This window comes from Arvicanthis niloticus, chromosome 20, assembly GCF_011762505.2.
Source record: "Arvicanthis niloticus isolate mArvNil1 chromosome 20, mArvNil1.pat.X, whole genome shotgun sequence".
Taxonomy (NCBI): Eukaryota; Metazoa; Chordata; class Mammalia; order Rodentia; family Muridae; genus Arvicanthis; species Arvicanthis niloticus.
In genome coordinates, this window is record NC_047677.1 from 46139065 (window position 1) to 46158595 (window position 19531).

The 19531-nt window shown below is 48.7% G+C and overlaps 1 protein-coding gene across 2 annotated transcripts; it reads right to left on the reverse strand.

The window, feature by feature from the left end:
- Positions 1-1078: 1078 nt before the first annotated feature.
- On the reverse strand, positions 1079-17969 carry Kctd20 (potassium channel tetramerization domain containing 20). 2 transcript variants are annotated; one of them, XM_034524413.2, is made up of 8 exons: positions 17842-17968; positions 13474-13652; positions 10207-10483; positions 8649-8751; positions 8186-8306; positions 7346-7543; positions 5909-6019; positions 1079-4209 (listed from the first exon to the last, which is right to left on the reverse strand). In XM_034524413.2, the coding sequence occupies exons 2-8, from the start codon at positions 13631-13633 to the stop codon at positions 3917-3919; spliced, it is 1263 nt and encodes a 420-aa protein (XP_034380304.1). In that variant the 5' UTR covers positions 13634-13652; positions 17842-17968; the 3' UTR covers positions 1079-3916. The 2 variants fall into 2 exon arrangements, with proteins under 2 accessions (XP_034380304.1, XP_034380305.1); XM_034524414.1 differs by lacking the exon at positions 13474-13652 and having other exon boundaries at positions 17842-17969.
- Positions 17970-19531: the final 1562 nt, after the last annotated feature.

Below are 19531 nucleotides of genomic sequence, written 5' to 3' on the forward strand. Positions count from 1 at the left end.
TCTATCAGTGTTCTGTCTGCATGTATGTCTGCACTAAGTTATGCAGTGCTCAAGGAGGCTAGGGCCTCAGATCTCCTGAAATTGGAGTTGCAGTTATGACCTGCCGTGTAGATGCTGTGAACTAAACCCAGCTCCTCTGCAAGAGCAGCCTGCTCTTCTCTGCTGAGTCATTTCTGCAGCCCCATGTTACTAGTTGTAGACACATCTGTGTGATGCAATAGGCAACCCGTGCCTCTGGTCACTAATGGTTCTTCCCATCTGAACTTTGCTTATTGCCGAATTCTAAACTTGTTTCATTGTCCTGTGTAGGACCCACTAGGTTCTCAGCAATACAGTCCAAACATCCTGGGTTCCTAACTTTGTGCCATCACCTCTTTGGATGAGTTATTTTTACTGTTGCCCATAGATGAGAGTTGGCCAGTAATACCTCACGGCACCAAGTCCTTACTGACTTCTTTGCAGAACAGTCCAGTTCTGGCTGGTACCAAGTGACCTAGACTAGAGGTCTATGCCCCACACTAAAAGATTTTGGAGGGAAGGACCTGTTTATAGTGAGCATCAGCTGAGGGCAAGCATTATGTAGCAAAGAACACCCACCACACTCTTTTTTTTGGTTTTCCGAGACAGGGTTTCTCTGTGTAGCCCTGGCTGTCCTGGAACTCACTCTGTAGACCAGGCTGGCCTTGAACTCAGAAATCTGCCTGTCTCTGCCTCCCAAGTGCTGTGACACCCACCACACTCTTAACCCCTGGATGCCTATGGGGTGGGCTGATGGCAGAGGCTTTAACAACCTTGTAAATGTTACTAAAACAGGGCCAAGACAGTAATAAGAGCCAGAGGTCCTGTAGACCCTCTATCACTGTTACTCACCTGATCTGAAACAGAACTAGTTCACAGAGGTCTACGCTTCCGACGGGTACATTTGGTTGAAGTGTGAGATCTCCAATGGTAACCATGAACTGGAGTGCAGGCCACCTTTGGGTGAGTCTGTGTCCTAAGGAAAGAAATCCACTATCCTGGCCTTTAAATTCATTGGAGGTTTGCTTTGTGATTTTCTCTTCTATTAAATGACAGGAGACACAAATAAAAATACTTTATTATAGAAAAAGCATCCCATACACAGGATTCCGTAAACACTGGTAGGTGAACAAGTGCAACTTCAAAAGTAAATATAATGTAAGAGGCAAAATCCACACCATTTTGCCCTTAAGAGAAAACTAATTCTCCAGAATGATCCCATTAGACACAAGAGTGGCTCTGCCTCCTGGGAAAACAGCAGCTTCCTGCTGAGTCCCTGCACCCACCTCAGAAGCTGTTGATGGCCACCACTAAAACTCTCCACTTGAGCTGAAGCCTTTGCTCTGAACATTTCCCCCTAAGACACATCCTTTGAGTGTCTCACGGCCCTCACTGGGTTTCCTGCGGAGCACTCTCAGGCCTGTACACTGATATCAGACATCACACAGCATCCCCTGAGATGCTGTGAAAGTAATTTTGGCTGCTGTACCCAGTTCCTCCTATCTTCCTCAGATTCTGCCATCACCCCCATTTGCTTCGTTCTAATACTGTGTCTGCCTGTTTACCACCTCTTTAATGCAGGTGTTCCTAGTCAACCACTCAAGATGTAACAAGGGCATGCTGAAGAGTCAGGCCTCAGGATCAGGTTCATCTTTTATCTTGTAAGATACTCTGAGACTCTGAGGTGTAAAGTCACCTTTCTCATGAGGCTTTCTGTGCACAGAGCCCAGCTTACTTATTCAGGCACTTAAAAGACACTGAGCCCCAAATCCATCTCTTCATGAGAAAGGTCCTCTCTCACACATAGTCAGTAATCCACTCCAAAAATGACTGTAATCCAGCCCTTGATCCTGCAAGGTCCCACCACTAAAGAATGCCCCAATTTGGGGCCGGGCAGTGGCGACACACACCTTTAATCATAGCACTCTGGAGACAGGCAGGTGGATCTCTTGAATCTGAGGCCAGCCTGGTCTACAGAGTGGGTTCCAGGACAGGCAGGGATACACAGAGAAACCCTTGTTTTAACCCCACCTTACTCCTCCCCTCCCCAAAATCAAAAGGAAAAAAAAAGTGTCCCAACCCTGAGAACAGTAGGCAAGACACCAAACTACAATGACACCAAAATGTAGGTAAGAGTGGGGCTGAGGTACAAAAAAGCTTCCCTCTCCACAAGGAGCCTATTTCCCCAGCCTTTTCTCTAGTCGCCACCACCCAGTGTCACTGGAGCAGCTTTTAGATTGACTCCTACTCAAACTCCATGGGCTGGAGTGTCGGGGTTAAAACCTAGTTCATAAAAGGCCGGAGCCAGTGAACCACCTCCAGAGGACAGAGAGGACTGTGCTCACACCTGAGCATCACACACATCAGATAACGCTCACTCCAGTGGCCACGGAGAAACAGGAAGCACCGCTGACCCTGGGCCTGGGCTGGACAGCTGCAGGTAGGCAACCATGTAGCACCAACAAACTCAAAGCCAGACCTGGCCTCAAACACAAGCCAAGCAACTTCACAGAAGTAACCTCAGCCCATGTTCTGGAGGCTGCCTCGCCGATACCAATAGTCACCACACAAACTGCAGCCGCCTAGTTACCCTTCAGTTATTTTCTGAGGAAGGAGGATATCGTCCAACTCCCACTGCGATGCCATGAGCACAGAAAACACTGTTTTAAGAACACTCTTGTTCTTCAATGCTGGAGAGAGGGCTTCCAAAACCTGACTGTATCCATCAAGTAGTTCTGCTGTACAGTGTCTTATGGGGGCAGCCTTCAAGAAACCAAACATGTTCTCTAAGGAGCTTGAAGCAAACAGCTTACACATCACCTATGATGGGAAAATGCCCAGGGTGGAGGATGGACTCAAAGGTCAGCTTCTACCAGGAAGTAAGATAATCCCAGACATTGCTGTCTGGCTCTTGACTCTGCAAACAGCCATGGAAATGTCAGACGAAGGGACTGGGGAATGATCTGGACGGCCATCTACCACACATGTAAGCGTGAACAGATAAACAAAATAACAAGGCCTGGACCTGATTTTGGAGATGACCACAGTATTACTTTCTTACCATGTTCCAGTAGCTAATGGCCTGTTTAAAAAGAAAACTGAGCATACTGGTGTGAGAACTCTGAGGCAGCACCTGCCCAGCTCACTACCGATGCCTTTTCCCTGGAGCTCGAGGAGGGGAACAAGCAACCACACCCACAGCAATGAGCCATCCCCAGAGACAAGCACTGTGGCTTCCCACCAGAGGAGAGGGTCCAGCTGGCCTGATCTGAAGCCATTCTGCCGCCTCATTTGCAGGTTTCCCTTCCAAATGAAGCATAGGCTGCACAAGCACACTGCTGGGTCACTGCTCCTGTCTTCTGGGTTGGTTTGCTCCATGTTAGTGAAGAGCAGAGCTGAGCTGGAGCTCTTGGGAATTCCTCAGACATTCTATCCAGATGGCATCCGGTTGCAGTGCCCAGGCCCAGCCTTACACCCACCCAAGCACACCGCAGGGGGGCACACCCGCCCCAGCACAGACTCCTCTGACATTTGGTCCTTTTGCTATTAAGCAATTTGTTTGATGTAAAACCACCCACCAAGTGTAAGAGTGGGCTCCTGTGCCAAATATGAGGTAACAGTCCACTTCCTCTCCTGCAGTTATCCAAAGATTCAACCAAGAGCACCAGACCCAAAATGTTTGTTTGCCAGGGCTGGTAAAACTGATCACCTAATTACCAGAGAGCTTCTTCACCCAGCCAGAGGCAGACCCAGAAAGGGCACATTAATAACTCAGAAAGGAAGGAGACAGGAAGAAGTATCTCCTAATGGTGAGAACCCATGGGAGGGCAGGGAGGCCTGGTTGGAGGTGCTGGGGTACCTGGAGAAGAGCTCCAGCAATGGGCAGACATCTTTGTCTCTAATCTTGAAAGTCATTCGGAGCCATCTGAGAGAGTGGAGCGTTTAAGCGGTCCAGCTCGTCCACCTGAGGTGGGTGGTGCATTATTATCTCCTGGTCTTCCAAGACATCCTCTCCAGCAGCCACCAAATTAGTGAGGGATTTGCTGCGAACACACTGGAAATCCACATGGCGACTCTTTCCCTCCTCCTTTTCCCATGACATCTGGATAAAAGGGCGCTGCACGTAATTGTAGATAACTTCAGACCGCCCACCAGGTCTCCTCTTAATCTTTTCTTTACAGGTAGGGTAACCTGCAAAGGAAAACACACTGGCTCTACCATCCACTTCCAAGTGCAAGGACAGCAGGAAAAGCCCTGTGGCAGGTGACCAGGGCCTTCCCAAGGCCTCTGTCCCTGGAAGGACTGGTCTGAAACTGAGATTCTCCCCTTTTAGTGGAAAGGAACTTCAAGAGCCACCACAGGACACATCTTCACCAGACAGCTACTGTCATCTTGCTAATGTTGTAGAGAAGCCATGGTTAAAGGAAAAGTAAGGAAATGTGCAAGTTTACTTTGAGAAAAAACACAAACTGCCAAATACCCAGAAGGGGCTCCCAGAGACCAAGACGGAGGGACTCATACAAAGCAGCGAGATAGGCAAGGAACGGGCAGCCAGTTCTGTGCATCTGCAGTGTTCCCACCACAACAGCTTGGCAGGTGGCCAGGGACGTCCTGTCACCCCGTCCCCAGGCCTCACAATCAAGGCAAAGTGAAATTATCTCAGTAGTGTCTTCTAACCTAAAATTCCTGAGTCGGACACATGTAGTGCTGAGTTCTGTGGACAGAGTGCAACGGGGAGGTTAGCAGGACACAGGCGCCCAGGCTACAGCAACACCTGCCCCAGCAAGGCAGCTACCAGACAGTCTGAGGGAAAACAGATCTCACGTTTTATCTTATTTAAGAAAAGACAGACTGGAGAGATGGCTCAGTGGTTAAGAGCACTGACTGCTCATCCAGAGGTCCCAAGTTCAATTCCCAGCAGCCACATGGTGGCTCACAACCATCTGTAATGGATCTGATACTCTCCTCTGGTGTGTCAGAGTCAGTGACTATATACTCATATAAATAAATCTAGAGAGAGAGAGAGAGAGAGAGAGAGAGAGAGAGAGAGAGAGAAAGAGAGAGAGAAGACAAGACAGAGTGCTACTATATAGCCTCAGTCTGCCTGGAAATTGCTATGTAGACCAGGCTGGCCCAGAGCTCACAGACATCTTCCTTCCTCTGCTTCCTGAGTGCTGGGATTGCACTATCACAGTTAGCAAATCTCAAATCCTTAAGCTGTTTTTTTTTTTTTTTTTTTTTTTTTTTTGAGACAGGGTTTCTCTGTGTAGCCCTGGCTGTCCTGGAACTCACTCTGTAGACCAGGCTGGCCTCGAACTCAGAAATCCACCTGCCTCTGCCTCCCAAGTGCTGGGATTAAAGGCGTGCGCCACCACTGCCCAGCCCTTAAGCTGTTTTTTAAGAGAATAATTTTAGATCAAAAAACATGCTCTTGTTCAGGTGAGCCCAGGTGCTAGCTGGATTCACTCCAGAATCCTGTGCCCTGGGCTGAGTACCCTGAGGGACACTCAGGGCCACAACTCACTGCTTCAACTGAAGGGAAGGCAAATGCAGACCTCAGGACAAACAGCTTTAATAAAGCAGGGATCTTCCCAAGTGTGCCGGTTCTCAAGGCTCCTGCAAGCCAAGCTCAGAGCAGTAAGCTTCAGCCAGAAACCCTCTCCATCCCTTAACTGTATAACCTCAACAATGGCCAAGCTTTTTTTTTTTTTTTTTTTTTTTTTTGCTTTTTCAAGACAGGGTCTCTCTGTGTAGTCCTAGCCGTCCTGGAACTCACTCTGTAAACAAAGCTAGCCTCAAATTCAGAGATCTGCCTGTCTTTTTGACCCTAGAGCGCTGGGATTAAAGGCAGGTACCACATTGCCCAGCTTGGCTGAGACTTTTTTAATACCTTCAATTCCAATGCGAATGTTCTTGAGGCCTCGTTCCTTTAACACAGTTTTAGCAACATCTCGATTCTCGATATATTTGAAGAATCTGTAGAGCTTGGAGCTGTAAAGAACTAAACAAAACAAAATCCAAGGTTAGTCACAAAGGGAGGGAGAGAGGGAGGGAGGGAGGGAGGTGGCAATCAGTAGGGACCTATGTAACCCATGATGACACCTGACCTTAACACTCTCCCTACCTCCAGCATCCCTAATGCTGGGAATCCTGGCATGTGACATCTATCAATATTATAAAAGCCCCAAGCTTTTGGCATTCTATGTCTAGGAATATCCTATAGTAATATGCACAAATACTGTTTAAAAGTAATCATGTGGGCTGGAGAGATGGCTCAGTGGTTAAGATCACTGACTGCTCTTCCAGAGGTCCTAAGTTCAATTCCCAGCAACCACAAGGTGGCTCACAACCGTCTGTAATGGGATCTGATGCCCTCTTCTGGTGTGTCTGAAGACAGCAACAGTGTACTCACATACATAAAGTAAGTAAGTCTTTTAAAAAAAGTTTTTATGCATCTCATATTCACATATACATTCATATATGTATGCTTTATTATATATTTACATATATATGAACATGTATATACCTCCAATGTCCTATACAAGGCAAGTGAATTGTGGCACATTTATGAATGGAACACTGAGGAGTGTAAAGATTTTTATATTAAGAGAACATAAACAAAAGGACACTGGGTGACGCAGGGCTAAATCCCCTTTAAGTGCATATCTTTCCATAAAAGGTGTGTGCATGGCACAGTGGGTGAGTGTCTGCCTGTGTGTGCACGTGGAGGTTGGAGGATAACCACCTTTTTTTTTTTTTTTTTTTGGTTTTTCGAGACAGGGTTTCTCTGTGTAGTCCTGGCTATCCTGGAACTCACTCTGTAGACCAGGCTGGCCTCGAACTCAGAAATCCGCCTGCCTCTGCCTCCCAAGTGCTGGGATTAAAGGTGTGTGCCACTACTGCCCGGCTGAGGATAACCACCTTGAGACAAGCTCTCTGCTCTGCTGTTCGATGCTGTGCATTTGGGAGCTGGCTGGCTGGGTTCCTGGACTCTATCTGCCTCCCATGTCACTAGAGGAGCTCTGGATCCCAGACACGTGCTACCATGTCCAGCTGCTGTTGGGTCTGGGGACCTGAGCTCAGGCCCTCACAACTGCATGCCAAGTGCTTTTCTCCAGTCAACAACATTGAAATGAACCCGAAGAGAATTTAATTACCAATGTTAGTATCTGACAACGGCACCTACTGGGGAGGAGACAGAGGTCCCAGCAGAGGTTAGACCTGTACTGCTGGCTGCCCCTCCAGGTGCCTGTGCCTATCACTAGCTGTCAGTGGTATCTGCATGAGCTCTAGGCAGCATTTTCTGGGGACTGGAGGGGGCTCCTACTTTGGGAATACTCTTCCCCCATGGGTGGGGGGTGGTCTTCATCCCAGTCCACGGAGTCCTCGTCTGTTAGCACAACAATATGACACTCTCTCTCGCCTTTCTTGGCACAGCCCACCATGATGGGCAGAATCAGTTCCTCGAGGTAGTGGTCAAACTGCTTGTGGGCACCATCGTTGGACAGCTCGTGCAGTAAAGCACCTGAAAGGAGAGGGAATCAACTGCTTCCTGTCCACATACAGGATAAGTGGAGATTAAGCCCACAGCCCTCAGAGGACACACGGGGAAGCGACACACTAAGTCAGAGTCCCTATGACATGGTGATAACTAGTTTTACTTACACTCTTGGCGGTCACCACGATCCTTTCCTCACTGACACCCAGTACCCCCGCCTGTCAGAGTTGACACCACAGTCCTACCCAAGAGCCAAGCAGTAGCTCAGAGCCTGGTTCCCAAGCACTGAGATCACAGGCGTGTCTCACATGCCTTGTTTACTGTCTGCCGACAATGGAACCCTGGGTCCCCTATGCTAGGTGAGCATTCTATCAAGTGAGCTACACTCCGGTTTCGGAGACAGGATGCTGCTCTGTGGCCCGTGTCAGCACTGACTCATGGTGCTCTCTAGTCTCCTGAGTACTGGGGTGATGTTGTGAGCTACACTCCCCAAGTGATTGCTTATGACACTTCCCCACAACCCCTGATGCAGGAGAAGCAATGGGTTAGCTAGCGAGGGGGACGTCCACCTTCCTTCCAGAAGTCCGCAGCCTACACACCACACTCCCTTACTTCTGAGCAGAGTGAGAGCACACCGGCTGAACGTCACTACAGCTGCTCCATACTCACTGAGATCTTGACATCGGATAGTGTTGAAGTCAAAGTTAATGCAGAGATAGTCGCACGTGTCCCTGAGGTCTGGGATAGAGATGCCGTCTGGACAGCTGATGACGCCAGTTTTGTAATAATCCTGTGAACAGATCAGGAAGAAGAACCATGAGCACAGAAATGCCTCCTCTAACCCTATGCACTCCCCCTGCACACTCTACTGCTGTGCTGGACCCTAGAGTCAGCTGGTTGGCACACCAGATGACAAAGCGTCTTCTGTGTACCCAAGTTAAACAGCCTGACAAATGACTGAGCTCGTGTAAGGACTTACAAGTTATATGCAGGAAAAATAAAGAAAGGAAGGTGACAACTGCACACCAGGGACCCGACAGTCAGTCACATAGTGTGCAGCACTCAGGGGTGCAGCAGGCAAGCACAGGCACACGTGCCGTGATGGAGGAGAGAAGGATACAGGACCACATACCAGAACTGTGCGGAACACAGTGGCGCTAATCCCGTCTGCGATCTCATACTCCCCCTTTTCATTGGGCCTTGTGAAGTTGTATTCTCTGCCTGGCCCAAACATCCTGAAAGACACGAGCAACAGCATCACCTCCTCCGGCAGGGCCCTGCAGAGGCAGCTTTTCTCTTCCTCTCCCATACATTACCCTATACTCTTGCAGTGTAATTTAAAATAAAAGCACAGCCCCGCAACCTGACTGTCTCTCAGAGGAATGTCACCTCAGGAGAGTTCTTCAGACAAGAGGGAAGGAAGGACGCAAGGGTCTGTGGGACAGACACTGCAGAGGCAGCTGTGGACGCCTCCCCTCTGCCCCTAGAACTTGCCAGTGTGAACACTTCTCCTGGCTGCCTGCGCCTTTCCCCTTGACCTGCCCAACATGTCACTCCAGCACCCTGAGCTCTGCCTTCACCATTTATCTGTGAGGAAATCTGTAGAAGAGGGAGCTGTCAGTGCATTCCCTCCAGGCTCACCTCTCCTTTAGGAGTCAGCCACGGGAATCGCCCACTCCAACAGGCTAGTGTAGCCATGGACCTCAGACAGGTATGAGGCTCCTCTGCACCTTGACAGGTTTCAATGAGGAGGCCTGTTCTCACCATCAACTCAGGATCTGGGGTATACATTCCTAGCACCCACAGCGACTCACAACCATCTGTAACTCCAGTCCCAGACATCTGATACACCCTCTCCTGGCCTCTGCAGGCATTGCATATATGTACTGCACAGACACACCTGCAGGCAAAACACCAACACACACCGAGAAAGAATAAACTAGCAACAGGCCAGGGCTCTAGCTCAGCAATATTCTTGTTTCTCATGCATGACAGCCTAAGTGCCAGATTCAATCTTCAGGACTGCGCGTGCATGCGTTCTTACTCTCGCTTGCATGTACGCGAGTTCTCTCTCTCTCTCTCTCTCTCTCTCTCTCTCTCTCTCTCACACACACATACACACACACACACACACACGCACTATATATAACTCAGAGTTCCCCTAAATATTGATACTGTAAACCAGTCATAGTGACTTTAGCATTTGAGCGGTAGAGGCAGGAGCATCAGGAGCTTAGAGCCAGCTTCAAACAGTGAGCTCAGGTCATGGGACTTCATCTCAAAAGGCAACAACAAACCGTACCCTGCCCCTGCCCCTACCAGAAAGAAAGAAAGAAAGAAAGAAAGAGAGAGAGAGAGAGAGAGAGAGAGAGAGAGAGAGAGAGAGACACACAGACACACAGACTAACCACCAGAAATGGGTGGTTGGCGAAAAGTTTTTCTAGAACAGCTTCCCGGCCCCCGTGCCATGTGGATTCCTTCTAATACTGTTCTGCACAGAAGGAAAACAGAACATGACTCAGGTCTCAGCTTAGCATCTCTGACCATGTGTTTACAGAGGGCAGGTCAAGGTTCAATAGCTCCCAAGGCGCCTTCCCAGCAGCTGCCACAGAGCACGAAGGAAGGAAAGTCAGCAGCGCACTGCAGTACAGCTGTGCATCTGCTGCAAGGTCACAAACCAACTGTCATACCTTCCCAACATGGTATCCGGATGAGCAGTGAAAATCTGAGGATTCACCACAAAACGGGTGCCGTCCACAAGAAGTGTCACTTTCTCTGGGGCTTGAGAGTGAGAGCTGCCTCCAAAACCTAAGCCGCCATTTCCAAATCTCTCTGGAACTACAAAGGGCTCGTGGCTTCGCTTGCTCCCGCTCTGGAAGCACGAGCCCTTGCTGTCTTCAGGAAGCGACATTATGTGAGGACACTGAAGGCTTGCTGCTGGCTGAGGAGCATAGTCGAGTGCAAGGTCTGAAAGATCAGACAAAAAAACCAAGTCACTTAAGGGCTAAAGTCTAGAGAAAAATGTCTGCTTTAAAACAGCAACCAATGACCAACAACCTACAGTCATAGGTGTTCACAGCTAAAAGCACTAGCCTAGAGAAAACTAAAAACAAACCAGACACTTGAAAGCCAGGTAGACAGATCTCTGTGAGGCTAGCCTGGTCTACAGAGTGAGTTCCAGGATAGCAAGAGCTACAAAGAGAAACCCTGTCTTGAAAAGCCAAACCCAGACAGACAAACAAACAAACAACTCCCTTCACAAAACCAGAGTCTCAGGATGGATTCTGGTAACTTCTTTCCGTGTATGTGTGGTATGGGGTTGGGGAGACGAAAGGCAGAAACACCCACACTTTAGAGCAACTGTAGTTTTAAAGTGGGAACAGAAGAGCAGGGCTCACTGGTGGCCCAGCAGTCTCCTGCCAGTCGCCGAAAAGCTGGTGCTCAAAGCAATCCCTTCTTTTCGGTTCCATCTCCATCTCTAAATAATACTCTTCCATCTACTGTGCACATTCACTTACTTATTTCAGAGTTTTCTTCAGGTGTCTGTGTGTTGTGTGAATGTCCGCACGTGCCCACGTAGACCAGCAGAGGGGTCAGACCCCTGGAGCCGGGTCCAAACAAGCCCTCTGGAAGTGCAGGCCGCACTCTGAACTGAGCAGTCTCTCTAGCCTCATAGTTATTATTTCTGAGGCAGGGTCTCATGAAGTATGAGCTGGCCTTAAATTCACTGTGTAGCTGAAGATAGCCTCTGACTTCTGATCTTCCTCCGCCGACCTCTGAGCGCTGGGATTAGAGGGAGCTCCAGCACACTCAGTCACAGCACTGGGGATGGGAGCCAGGGCTTTGTGCCTGTCAGGTTCTGTGTTCTACTTACTGTAGGCTCAGCTACAGCCCAGCACTGCTGTTTGTACTTTAGGAACTTAATACTGCTGTATGCTAAAACTCAATTTTCACAGTCTAAATTTTTATTCTTCAAAGCTGCTTTTTTTTTTTTTTTGTTGTTGTTGTTTTTTAATTTGCCAGAAGGTCTTTACCTAATTCATTACTCTTCCTAGAACTTCTCAGAAGCAGCCACTCTCACTGTGTTAGAGAATCCCCAAGCACCACATAGCTTCTGGACAGCCACACTTTGCTGACAGCCGCAAATGCATGTGGCCTTAGGATTTACCCTTGGGGTCTCATCTTTTCGTCCTAACACCCAAAAGCCATTCTTTTTAAATTCTTTACTTAAAAGAATTTATTCCTCTCCTCCACCTTTGAGAGCGGGCCTTGCGTGGCCTGGCTGCCCTTACACTAAAGCTGAGGTTAACTCGGAACTTCTTTTGGACCCTTATCTCCCTTCCCCCAAGGGTGGGACTACAGGCACGTGACACCACATGTGGATTACGTGGTTCTGAGGACCAGCATATAAATATCCAGAGATTCTCTGGTGGCCCCGGAACAGTTCACCGTTAGTATGCACAAATGATAAGACTACCTGTAGACTAAAGACTTGTTTTAAAATAAGTCTGTCTAAAATTTGTAAGAAGCATATGTACAGGCAGCCAATGAGATGGCCCGGTGAGTAAGGTGCTTGCCACACACTTGACGGCCGCAGTTTGAGTCCCAGAGCCCTTGGAAAGGTGTGAGGAGAGAACGAACTCCACGAAGTTGCCCTCTGCTGACTGAGAATGTGCATGGCACAACACAAATAAAGCTTTATTAACAAGGAGCTGTTGCTCAGTTGGAAATTTACTTAGCATGCATAAAGCCCTGTGTTTGATCCCCAGTACTACCTCAGCACTGGAGAAGTGCAGGCAAGAGGATCAGAAGTTCAAGGTCAGCTACCTAACAAGTGTGAGGCCAACCTGGACACCCAGAGACCTTGTCTCAAAAACAAACAAAACACACCCCCCCAACACACACACACTCAACAAAACTCTAAATCTTAACAAAAATAGGTTGTAGCCAATTGGACTATTTTGTAATACTATGGGCTGGAGAGGTGGCTCAGTGGTTAAAAGCACTGCATGCTCTTCCAGAGGACCTGGGTTCAATTCCCAGCAACCACATGGTAGCTCGCAACCACCTGTAACTTCAGTTCCAGGAGATCTCATACCCTTTTTGATCTCCATGGGCACCAGACATACATATAGACAAAGCACTCATATATGCAAAGTAATTAAGATAACTTAATATGTATGCAGATTTTTATGTATCTCTACTCAGTAAACTGTGGTTGCCTTTTTAAAGTTATAGGCTGAAAAATATGATAAAACGCCCAGCCAGTGAAGAATTAGTCAATTGAGCCCAGTGTGGTGATGCACACCTTTGATCCCAGCACTCAGGAGGCAGAAGCAGGTGGATCTCTGAGTTTAAGACCAGCCTGGTCTACAGAGCGAGTTCCAGGACAACCCAGGGCTACAAAGAGAGAACCTGTCTCCAAAACCAAAACCAAACACACCAAATACCTGAGTTCCAGTTTAAACACAACAGTTAGTTAAGGTGTGAGCCATGACACGTACGTATGCCTGTCATCCCCAGGAGGCAGAGGCTGACTTCCAGAGCCTGGGCTCGAGTGCATTCAGGCCAGCTAGCCATGGCTAAGACTCCATCTAAGGGCCTGCCCACAACAACTTAGCAGGAGCTGTCTTACCATTAGCACCTGGATCCAGCAGCCCTCTGAGGAAGGGCGACTGTGAACAGTTCTGTCCACTCCATTCATAAGCTCTCATGGAGTGGGGGGTCTCATCGTTACAGACGGTAAGGACCAGAGCAAAGGCACTTAGTCCCCTGGCTCCACTCGTGTAGCCGTTTGTCTTATACCCTTCACAGCTGGTGGACAGGCCGGGCTGACTGGACATTTTCTATGGTGGCCAGCTGGATATACCGTGACAGGTGTGCTAAGCCAGTGAACTTACTCTATGTTCGGGTTAACAACCTGCATTCTGGGTGAGAGGCCCCCCCAGTCGCTGTACCTTCACTCCTGGCAGCTAGGGGACAAGTGAGACTATGAAGACCAGAGGACACCGAGCTGCTGCTGGCTTTCTCTTGAGTGGCAGCTAAGGTCTCATCTCCCAGGCAGCTGAGCTCTGGCTGCAATAGCCAGTCGTCATCACTGCCCTGGCGAACACTCATTCTTAGAAGGAAAGGAAGCCTGGAAGACAAGGAACGCGTATGATTTACAAGTCAGCAAACAGGCTCCTGAGGACTTCTATGGTTTACAGTGGTTGGTAAAAGCCCTCTGTAACACTGGTGGATCTAGGTAGTTTTTTTTACCAACTACTACGAATTGGTGCATTTGTTATAGGGAACATTTTGTTGTTTTGTTTTGAGATAAGGACTCTCTTCGTAGTCCTGGATGTCCTCGAACTCAGAGATCTCCCTCCTGAGTACAGACCTTAAAAGCATATGCCACCATGCCAGGCTATGTACTATGAATTCTACATATTATGTGGTGGAACATAATTTGGTATCATCCATGTCACAAAACAAGAAGCAGGGGGAGTTCAATAGCTTAAAGTCTATTTTTTTAAACGGCATATGCATGTCTGCATATTATGCATCAAGACATCACAACCATAGAGCCGTACTAAAGTGAGGAGTGACTAACACAGAAGCTCAGAACTGTTCGACGGACTAAGACTAAAATCAAGAGCAAGTGCCCAGCTGTAGAGAGGCCATCCATAGCAGCCTCCGCCCTAAGGCTTAGGAACATCTCAGCAGCAGGAGTGATGAGAATGTAGGATTGGAAGGTGAACACATTGAGAAACACACATGTCCTCAGCGAGACATGACTGCTGTATCCATCAACAGCTATTCCAAGCCAGTTAGAACTTACAGCATGAGCCGGGCGCACGCCTTTAATGCCTGCACTTGGGAGGCAGAGGCAGGTGGATTTCTGAGTTCAAGGCCAGCCTGGTCTACAGAGTGAGTTCCAGGACAGCCAGGGCTACATAGAGAAACCCTGTCTCGAAAAACCAAAAACAAAAACAAAAACAAACAAAAAAAAAGGGGGGGGGAGGCCCCAGGTAGAGTGCCCATGCTCCAGTCGGGGATCCCACACGTATCCGTGGGATCTGTGCACCATGGGCAGCTCTAGGCTCAGAAGCATGAAGCTGGGAGGCAGAAGTGTTTGGGAGGAGCTAGGGGAGTCACAGGGAAAGTATGGGGTGAATGCGATCAACACACTCTGTGTACACCAATGAATTTTTCAAAGACTATGTAAAAATAATAACAAAAAGGAGCTGGAGAGACACACAGTCAGAAGTGCACAGCACTCTCGCAGAGGATCCCCATTTGCTTTGCAGGACCCATAGTGAGTAGCTGGCTCATCTGTAACTCCATCTCTGATGCTCACATCTGGCGCCCACAGGCTCCTGCACTTACCGTGCACATACCCACAGACACCAGCAAGGACACTCAATTTAAAGACGCTAACAAACAAGCACTGACTTGCACTAAGTTCTTTTCACCTCCTCTTGGTAGAGCGCTTACTGAACAAGGACAGGCCCAAAGCCCAGGCCCCACCCTCAGGCACCACAGACAACAAAAGTTCAATGGAAAAAATTCAGGGGGCTCAGCAGGTAAGGCACTTGCCCAAGCTAACAGCTCGAGTTTGATACCAGAATCACATGGAGGAAATAGAAAACCTGCAAGTTGTCCTCTGACTTCCACATGCAGACTATGACAAGAGCATGCATGCCCCCCCACCCAAATAAGTGTAATAAGCAACTTCATTAAAAAAAAAAAAAAACTGAAACCGAAGTTAGCTTTTGAAAGAAAACATATGAAGAAAATCTAAAAGCTCGCTAAGACTAATCAAGAGGAAACCGTGGTAATGGTTACACAACTTGTGGCTCAGATGACTGTTGGCTGAGAGCACTGGCTGCTCTGCAGAGGACCCGGGTTCTGGTCCCAGCACCCACACAGTAGCTCCCATTGGTCTGCAACTCCAGTTCCAGGGGATCTGATGACCTCATGTCAAGGGACGAGCATCCATGTGGTAAAGGCGTAGAATACCCTGACTCCCCAAAACCAACCACCAACTAGGACACCTAATAAACCTGAAAATGACGAGAGTGGCTCAAGCCGCTCGAAGGTTCTGGACACTGCTCACATATGTAACTTCTACAATCCAACCTTTATTAAACCTTTCCTCAAGCCGGTGTGCTTCTAACCTCGAGGTTTGTAAGCCAGCCATCTGCATGCTCTTATCTTTTCCTGGCCTATCCAAGCTTCCTTCCGGGATTTATCTCAGCACTTTCATCACCATTGTTTACAGTGAGAACACACATTTCCTGCAACTTCCCAGGAGACACTGGCACTGTGGCCATATCAGAGTCTTTCCATTTTCTTCACCTTTTTATTTCTCTGCTCTGTACCATTTCCTTTCTGAAGCATTAAAATATATAAATATAGCAGGAAAGGCAGCAGGCTAGACTAAGAATCCTCCTCCTATCACCCCAGACTCTTGTTTGGAAGCAGGAAGGAGAGGGGAAAAAAAAAAGAGTGCAGAGTGCGGTAGACACACGCACAAGCATGCACAAGCGTGGAGCAGTTGCCAGCCTGTTGGGTTACATCCCTCGCCTACCTTGGAGTCTTTCCCTGAAAGACTAGAGGACTGTGATAGGTAAACTTAGAATACATTCCCTTATCCTTTAAGCTTCGAATCTCAACTGTCCCATCTTAAATCATTTAACATCCAAACAGGTCCCTTCAGCTTCTCACTTCAATTAGCCACGGAAGCTTGGGGAGATCCCATTTGTGGCAGGTGGGAAGCACAAAAGCAAAAAAAAAAAAAAAAATCAGGAAGCTCAGCACTACAGAAAGGCACATCACTTTGTAAGTCATCTACAACAACTACAAAAAAAACATCAATAAGTGACCAGACATCCAAAGACTCCAAAGCCAAGAAAACGCCAAAACCTCATGACTAACTTTAGGGTCACCTGTGGAGTCTATCTCAAGAGACATCAAGATGCAGAAAACACCTTTGGCAGATGTGGAGGTCATCTAACCCTCATTTCTGCCAGACAGCAAGGGAATTCTGGGTCATATTTGGGATACTGTCTCTAAAATGACTTACTTCAGTTACTCTGCATAAGACAGGCATCACCCAGATATTCTGTAGTTAGGGAATTGATACCCAGAACAACTAAAAGCCCATAAATACTACTGATGCTGACATATCCCTCCAGGTTATGGGAATTACATGCACTCCCTGGCTCATATTATGGGGAGGAAGACAAGAGAGCTGGGGAGGGAGCTATGAGCTCCCATGGTCCTACCAACAAGCTTCCGAGAGAAACAAGGGAGGTTAGCCTGATCCAAGCCTTCTTTCTTCCACCAAGGCAATAACAGGATATGGATGGAAGCGATTTCCTGCTCTGATGTCAGGGCTCCAGAAAGCACTATCATCTCTTATACAGCCTTTAGAGTCAGGGCTTTTTGACTCCCAACAGTTTGGGAACAGGAGTAAGTCAACAGAAAGAAAAAGACATCAGACAGTTTTTACAATTCTCAGGCCAAACTAATCGTGGTTTCCTACGGTCTAGTTCCTGGCTTACCAAGGAAGCCCAAGGAGGGTGGGAGCCTGTCAACACTGCAGACTCAGGGGCTCACCCCAGATTTCTAGAATTCATTTCTGGGAGCCGTGCTAGAGTCCTGCAAAACACGTTTGAGAACTGCAACTTTATGATTTTTTTGTTTTTGTTCTTCTGGAGTGGCGTTGACCTTCTAATTCACGATTCGTCACAACTAATATTCCAACACTTTGTTTGGGAGATCATTTAAAAAGAAACGTCAATTTTCTAGGTAAACAACGGCCTATCAGCAAACGGACACCGTGAAAGGGCTTAGAGGTACATTTTCTTAAGTTGGTCAGAGTTCCTTGCCTGTCTGTTAGTTCATCTGCTGAATTCTCACTTAAAAAGACTAGACTTACTTCAAGATGGTAAATTGGCCCAACCCAGGAAATGTTCAGAAAGACTGACAAATTCCCACAACGGGAAGGGGTCCTGATGGTGCAAACCTGACGACACTGCTATAAAAAGTTCTCATCTGCATGAAAAAAATTCCCGGTTCTGCACTCAGCCTGGGATGACGACAGAGGGGCAACAGGACCCGACAGAAGGTTCCAGAGCTTCGGGAGAAGCTCGACCAACCTTCCCCAGCCTGGGCTACCGGTAGCCCCGCGAGGTCGGTCGGCCGGTTCACCGGGCTTCTCCTTTCTCCTCAGGCCGGGGAGGAGCCCGCGCGGGGCCTCTCAGGCCGCGGCGTCGTGCCCGCCGCCATCATCAGCCCGCGCCGCCGCCCAGCCTGCCACCCGGCTGCCCGGCACTCACCGGTCGCTTGCTGCCACGCCGTCGGCCACCGAGCCCGGGAGCCACCGACCAGCTCCGGCCACCGTGCGCCCCCGCCCCGGCCGCGGAGACGCGGCTGAGTCACCCGGCCTTTCAAAACAAGAGTCCCGCCCCCCACCCCGCGCGGGGCATGCCGGGACGGCCGCCCGGCACGCCCCGCCCCCCGCCGCGTACTAGGCCCTAGGCCGGGGCCTCGCCTGCTGGTTCTGCCGGGTACCACGCCGCTTGCTTGGGGGCAGCCCGGTAGCGCGCGCGCTGCCGACGCTTGCGCTCCATCACTAAAAGGCTAAGACGGCAAAGCGAGTTGCGGACTTGATGGTGAAAGAGCCTGGGTAGGCTCGGGACGCGGGATGCTCACGGGAAGATGAGCCTCGCCTTTGTGTGGCGGATGGATATGAAGTGCAGCCCAAAGGCAGAAAGAAAACCAACATCAAAAAGAGCAAAACAAAAGATGGAGAAAGGAAAAAAAAAAAGGAACACCTGGAAGCAAACTATTAGAAAGCTGGTTGTGTTCATCGCAGGCTCGCGTCCTGTGAACCGCACAGGGGAACCCTGAGAGGAGGAACCTGGGCTCCATCTCTCACTGTCACGGGGACTGGTGGCTTTTGTACTTCAAAAAAGTTATCAGACCAGTTGATTACACAATCACAACGATTGCACAAACTTCTAGTTTCGGTTGTTTCGTTCTTTTGAGGTTTTGCTTGTTTTAACATTTAGTTGCCTTCTCCCCGTCCCCGACTCTCCACTCTAATACATGAGGTGTCCTTATTTTGTTTTTTTCTGAGACAGTCTCCTTTATCCCAGGTTGACCTTGCACCTCTGATCCAACCTCCACCGTGTGATGGGGTTACAGACATCTAATACCATAGCTGGATTGTGCAGGGCTCGGGTGTAACTATTGCTGAGCCGGGCGCACGCCTTTAATCCCAGCACTTGGGAGGCAGAGGCAGGCAGATTTCTGAGTTCGAGGCCAGACTGGTCTACAGAGTGAGTTCCAGGACAGCCAAGGCTACACAGAGAAACCCTGTCTCGAAAAACAAACAAACAAAAATAGAACTATTGCTGAGCAATAAATAAACTAATAAAACCACGCAGAAAAATATAGGGAATGAATGCTGTGTACATGGCATTGAACACCTGTAATCCTAGCAATTGTTGGGTAGAGGTGGAACGATCAGGAAATCAAGGTTGTCGTTATTTGGTTCCTGTTCCATCTGTGGGGTGTGTGTCTGTGTGTCTACTTCGCCCAGTTCCCCCCATACCACCCATCACTGAGGAAGTCAGGGAACCCAGTCAGGAAACTGGAGTCAAAGGCTTTTCGAGAGGGCTACTTACTAGCTCGGTCCCCATGGCTTGATTAGTTTTCTTATACAAGCCATGGCCACCTGCCCAGGGGTGGCACTGCCCACAGTGAGTAGCGCCCTCCACATCAATCATTAAAAAAAAAAAAAAAAAAAAGTCCCACAGTCATATGTGTCAGGCCAATCTGAGGAAGGCAATGCTTCAAAGGAGGTCCCCTCTCCCAAAGTGACTCCAGTATGTGACATAAGCCAACCAGCACAGCTAGATAACAAGTTTGAGGCCAACCTGGATTACAATTTCCCACCTCAGTCAGCATTCAGATAAAAACACTTAACAACAACAAAAGCCAGGTGGTGGAGGCACACGCCTG

Bases quoted from the DNA above. Each gene is read 5' to 3' on its own strand.
- Kctd20 (XM_034524413.2), bottom strand. From the start codon at position 13,633: ATGAGTGTTCGCCAGGGCAGTGATGACGACTGGCTATTGCAGCCAGAG. The intron at 8,307-8,648 runs GTATGTGGTCCT...ATCTGTTCACAG, and splicing joins CTGTGTTCCGCACAGTTCTG to GATTATTACAAAACTGGCGT. The intron at 4,210-5,908 runs GTATTAAAAAAG...TTTCCTTTGCAG, and splicing joins CATTCGCATTGGAATTGAAG to GTTACCCTACCTGTAAAGAA.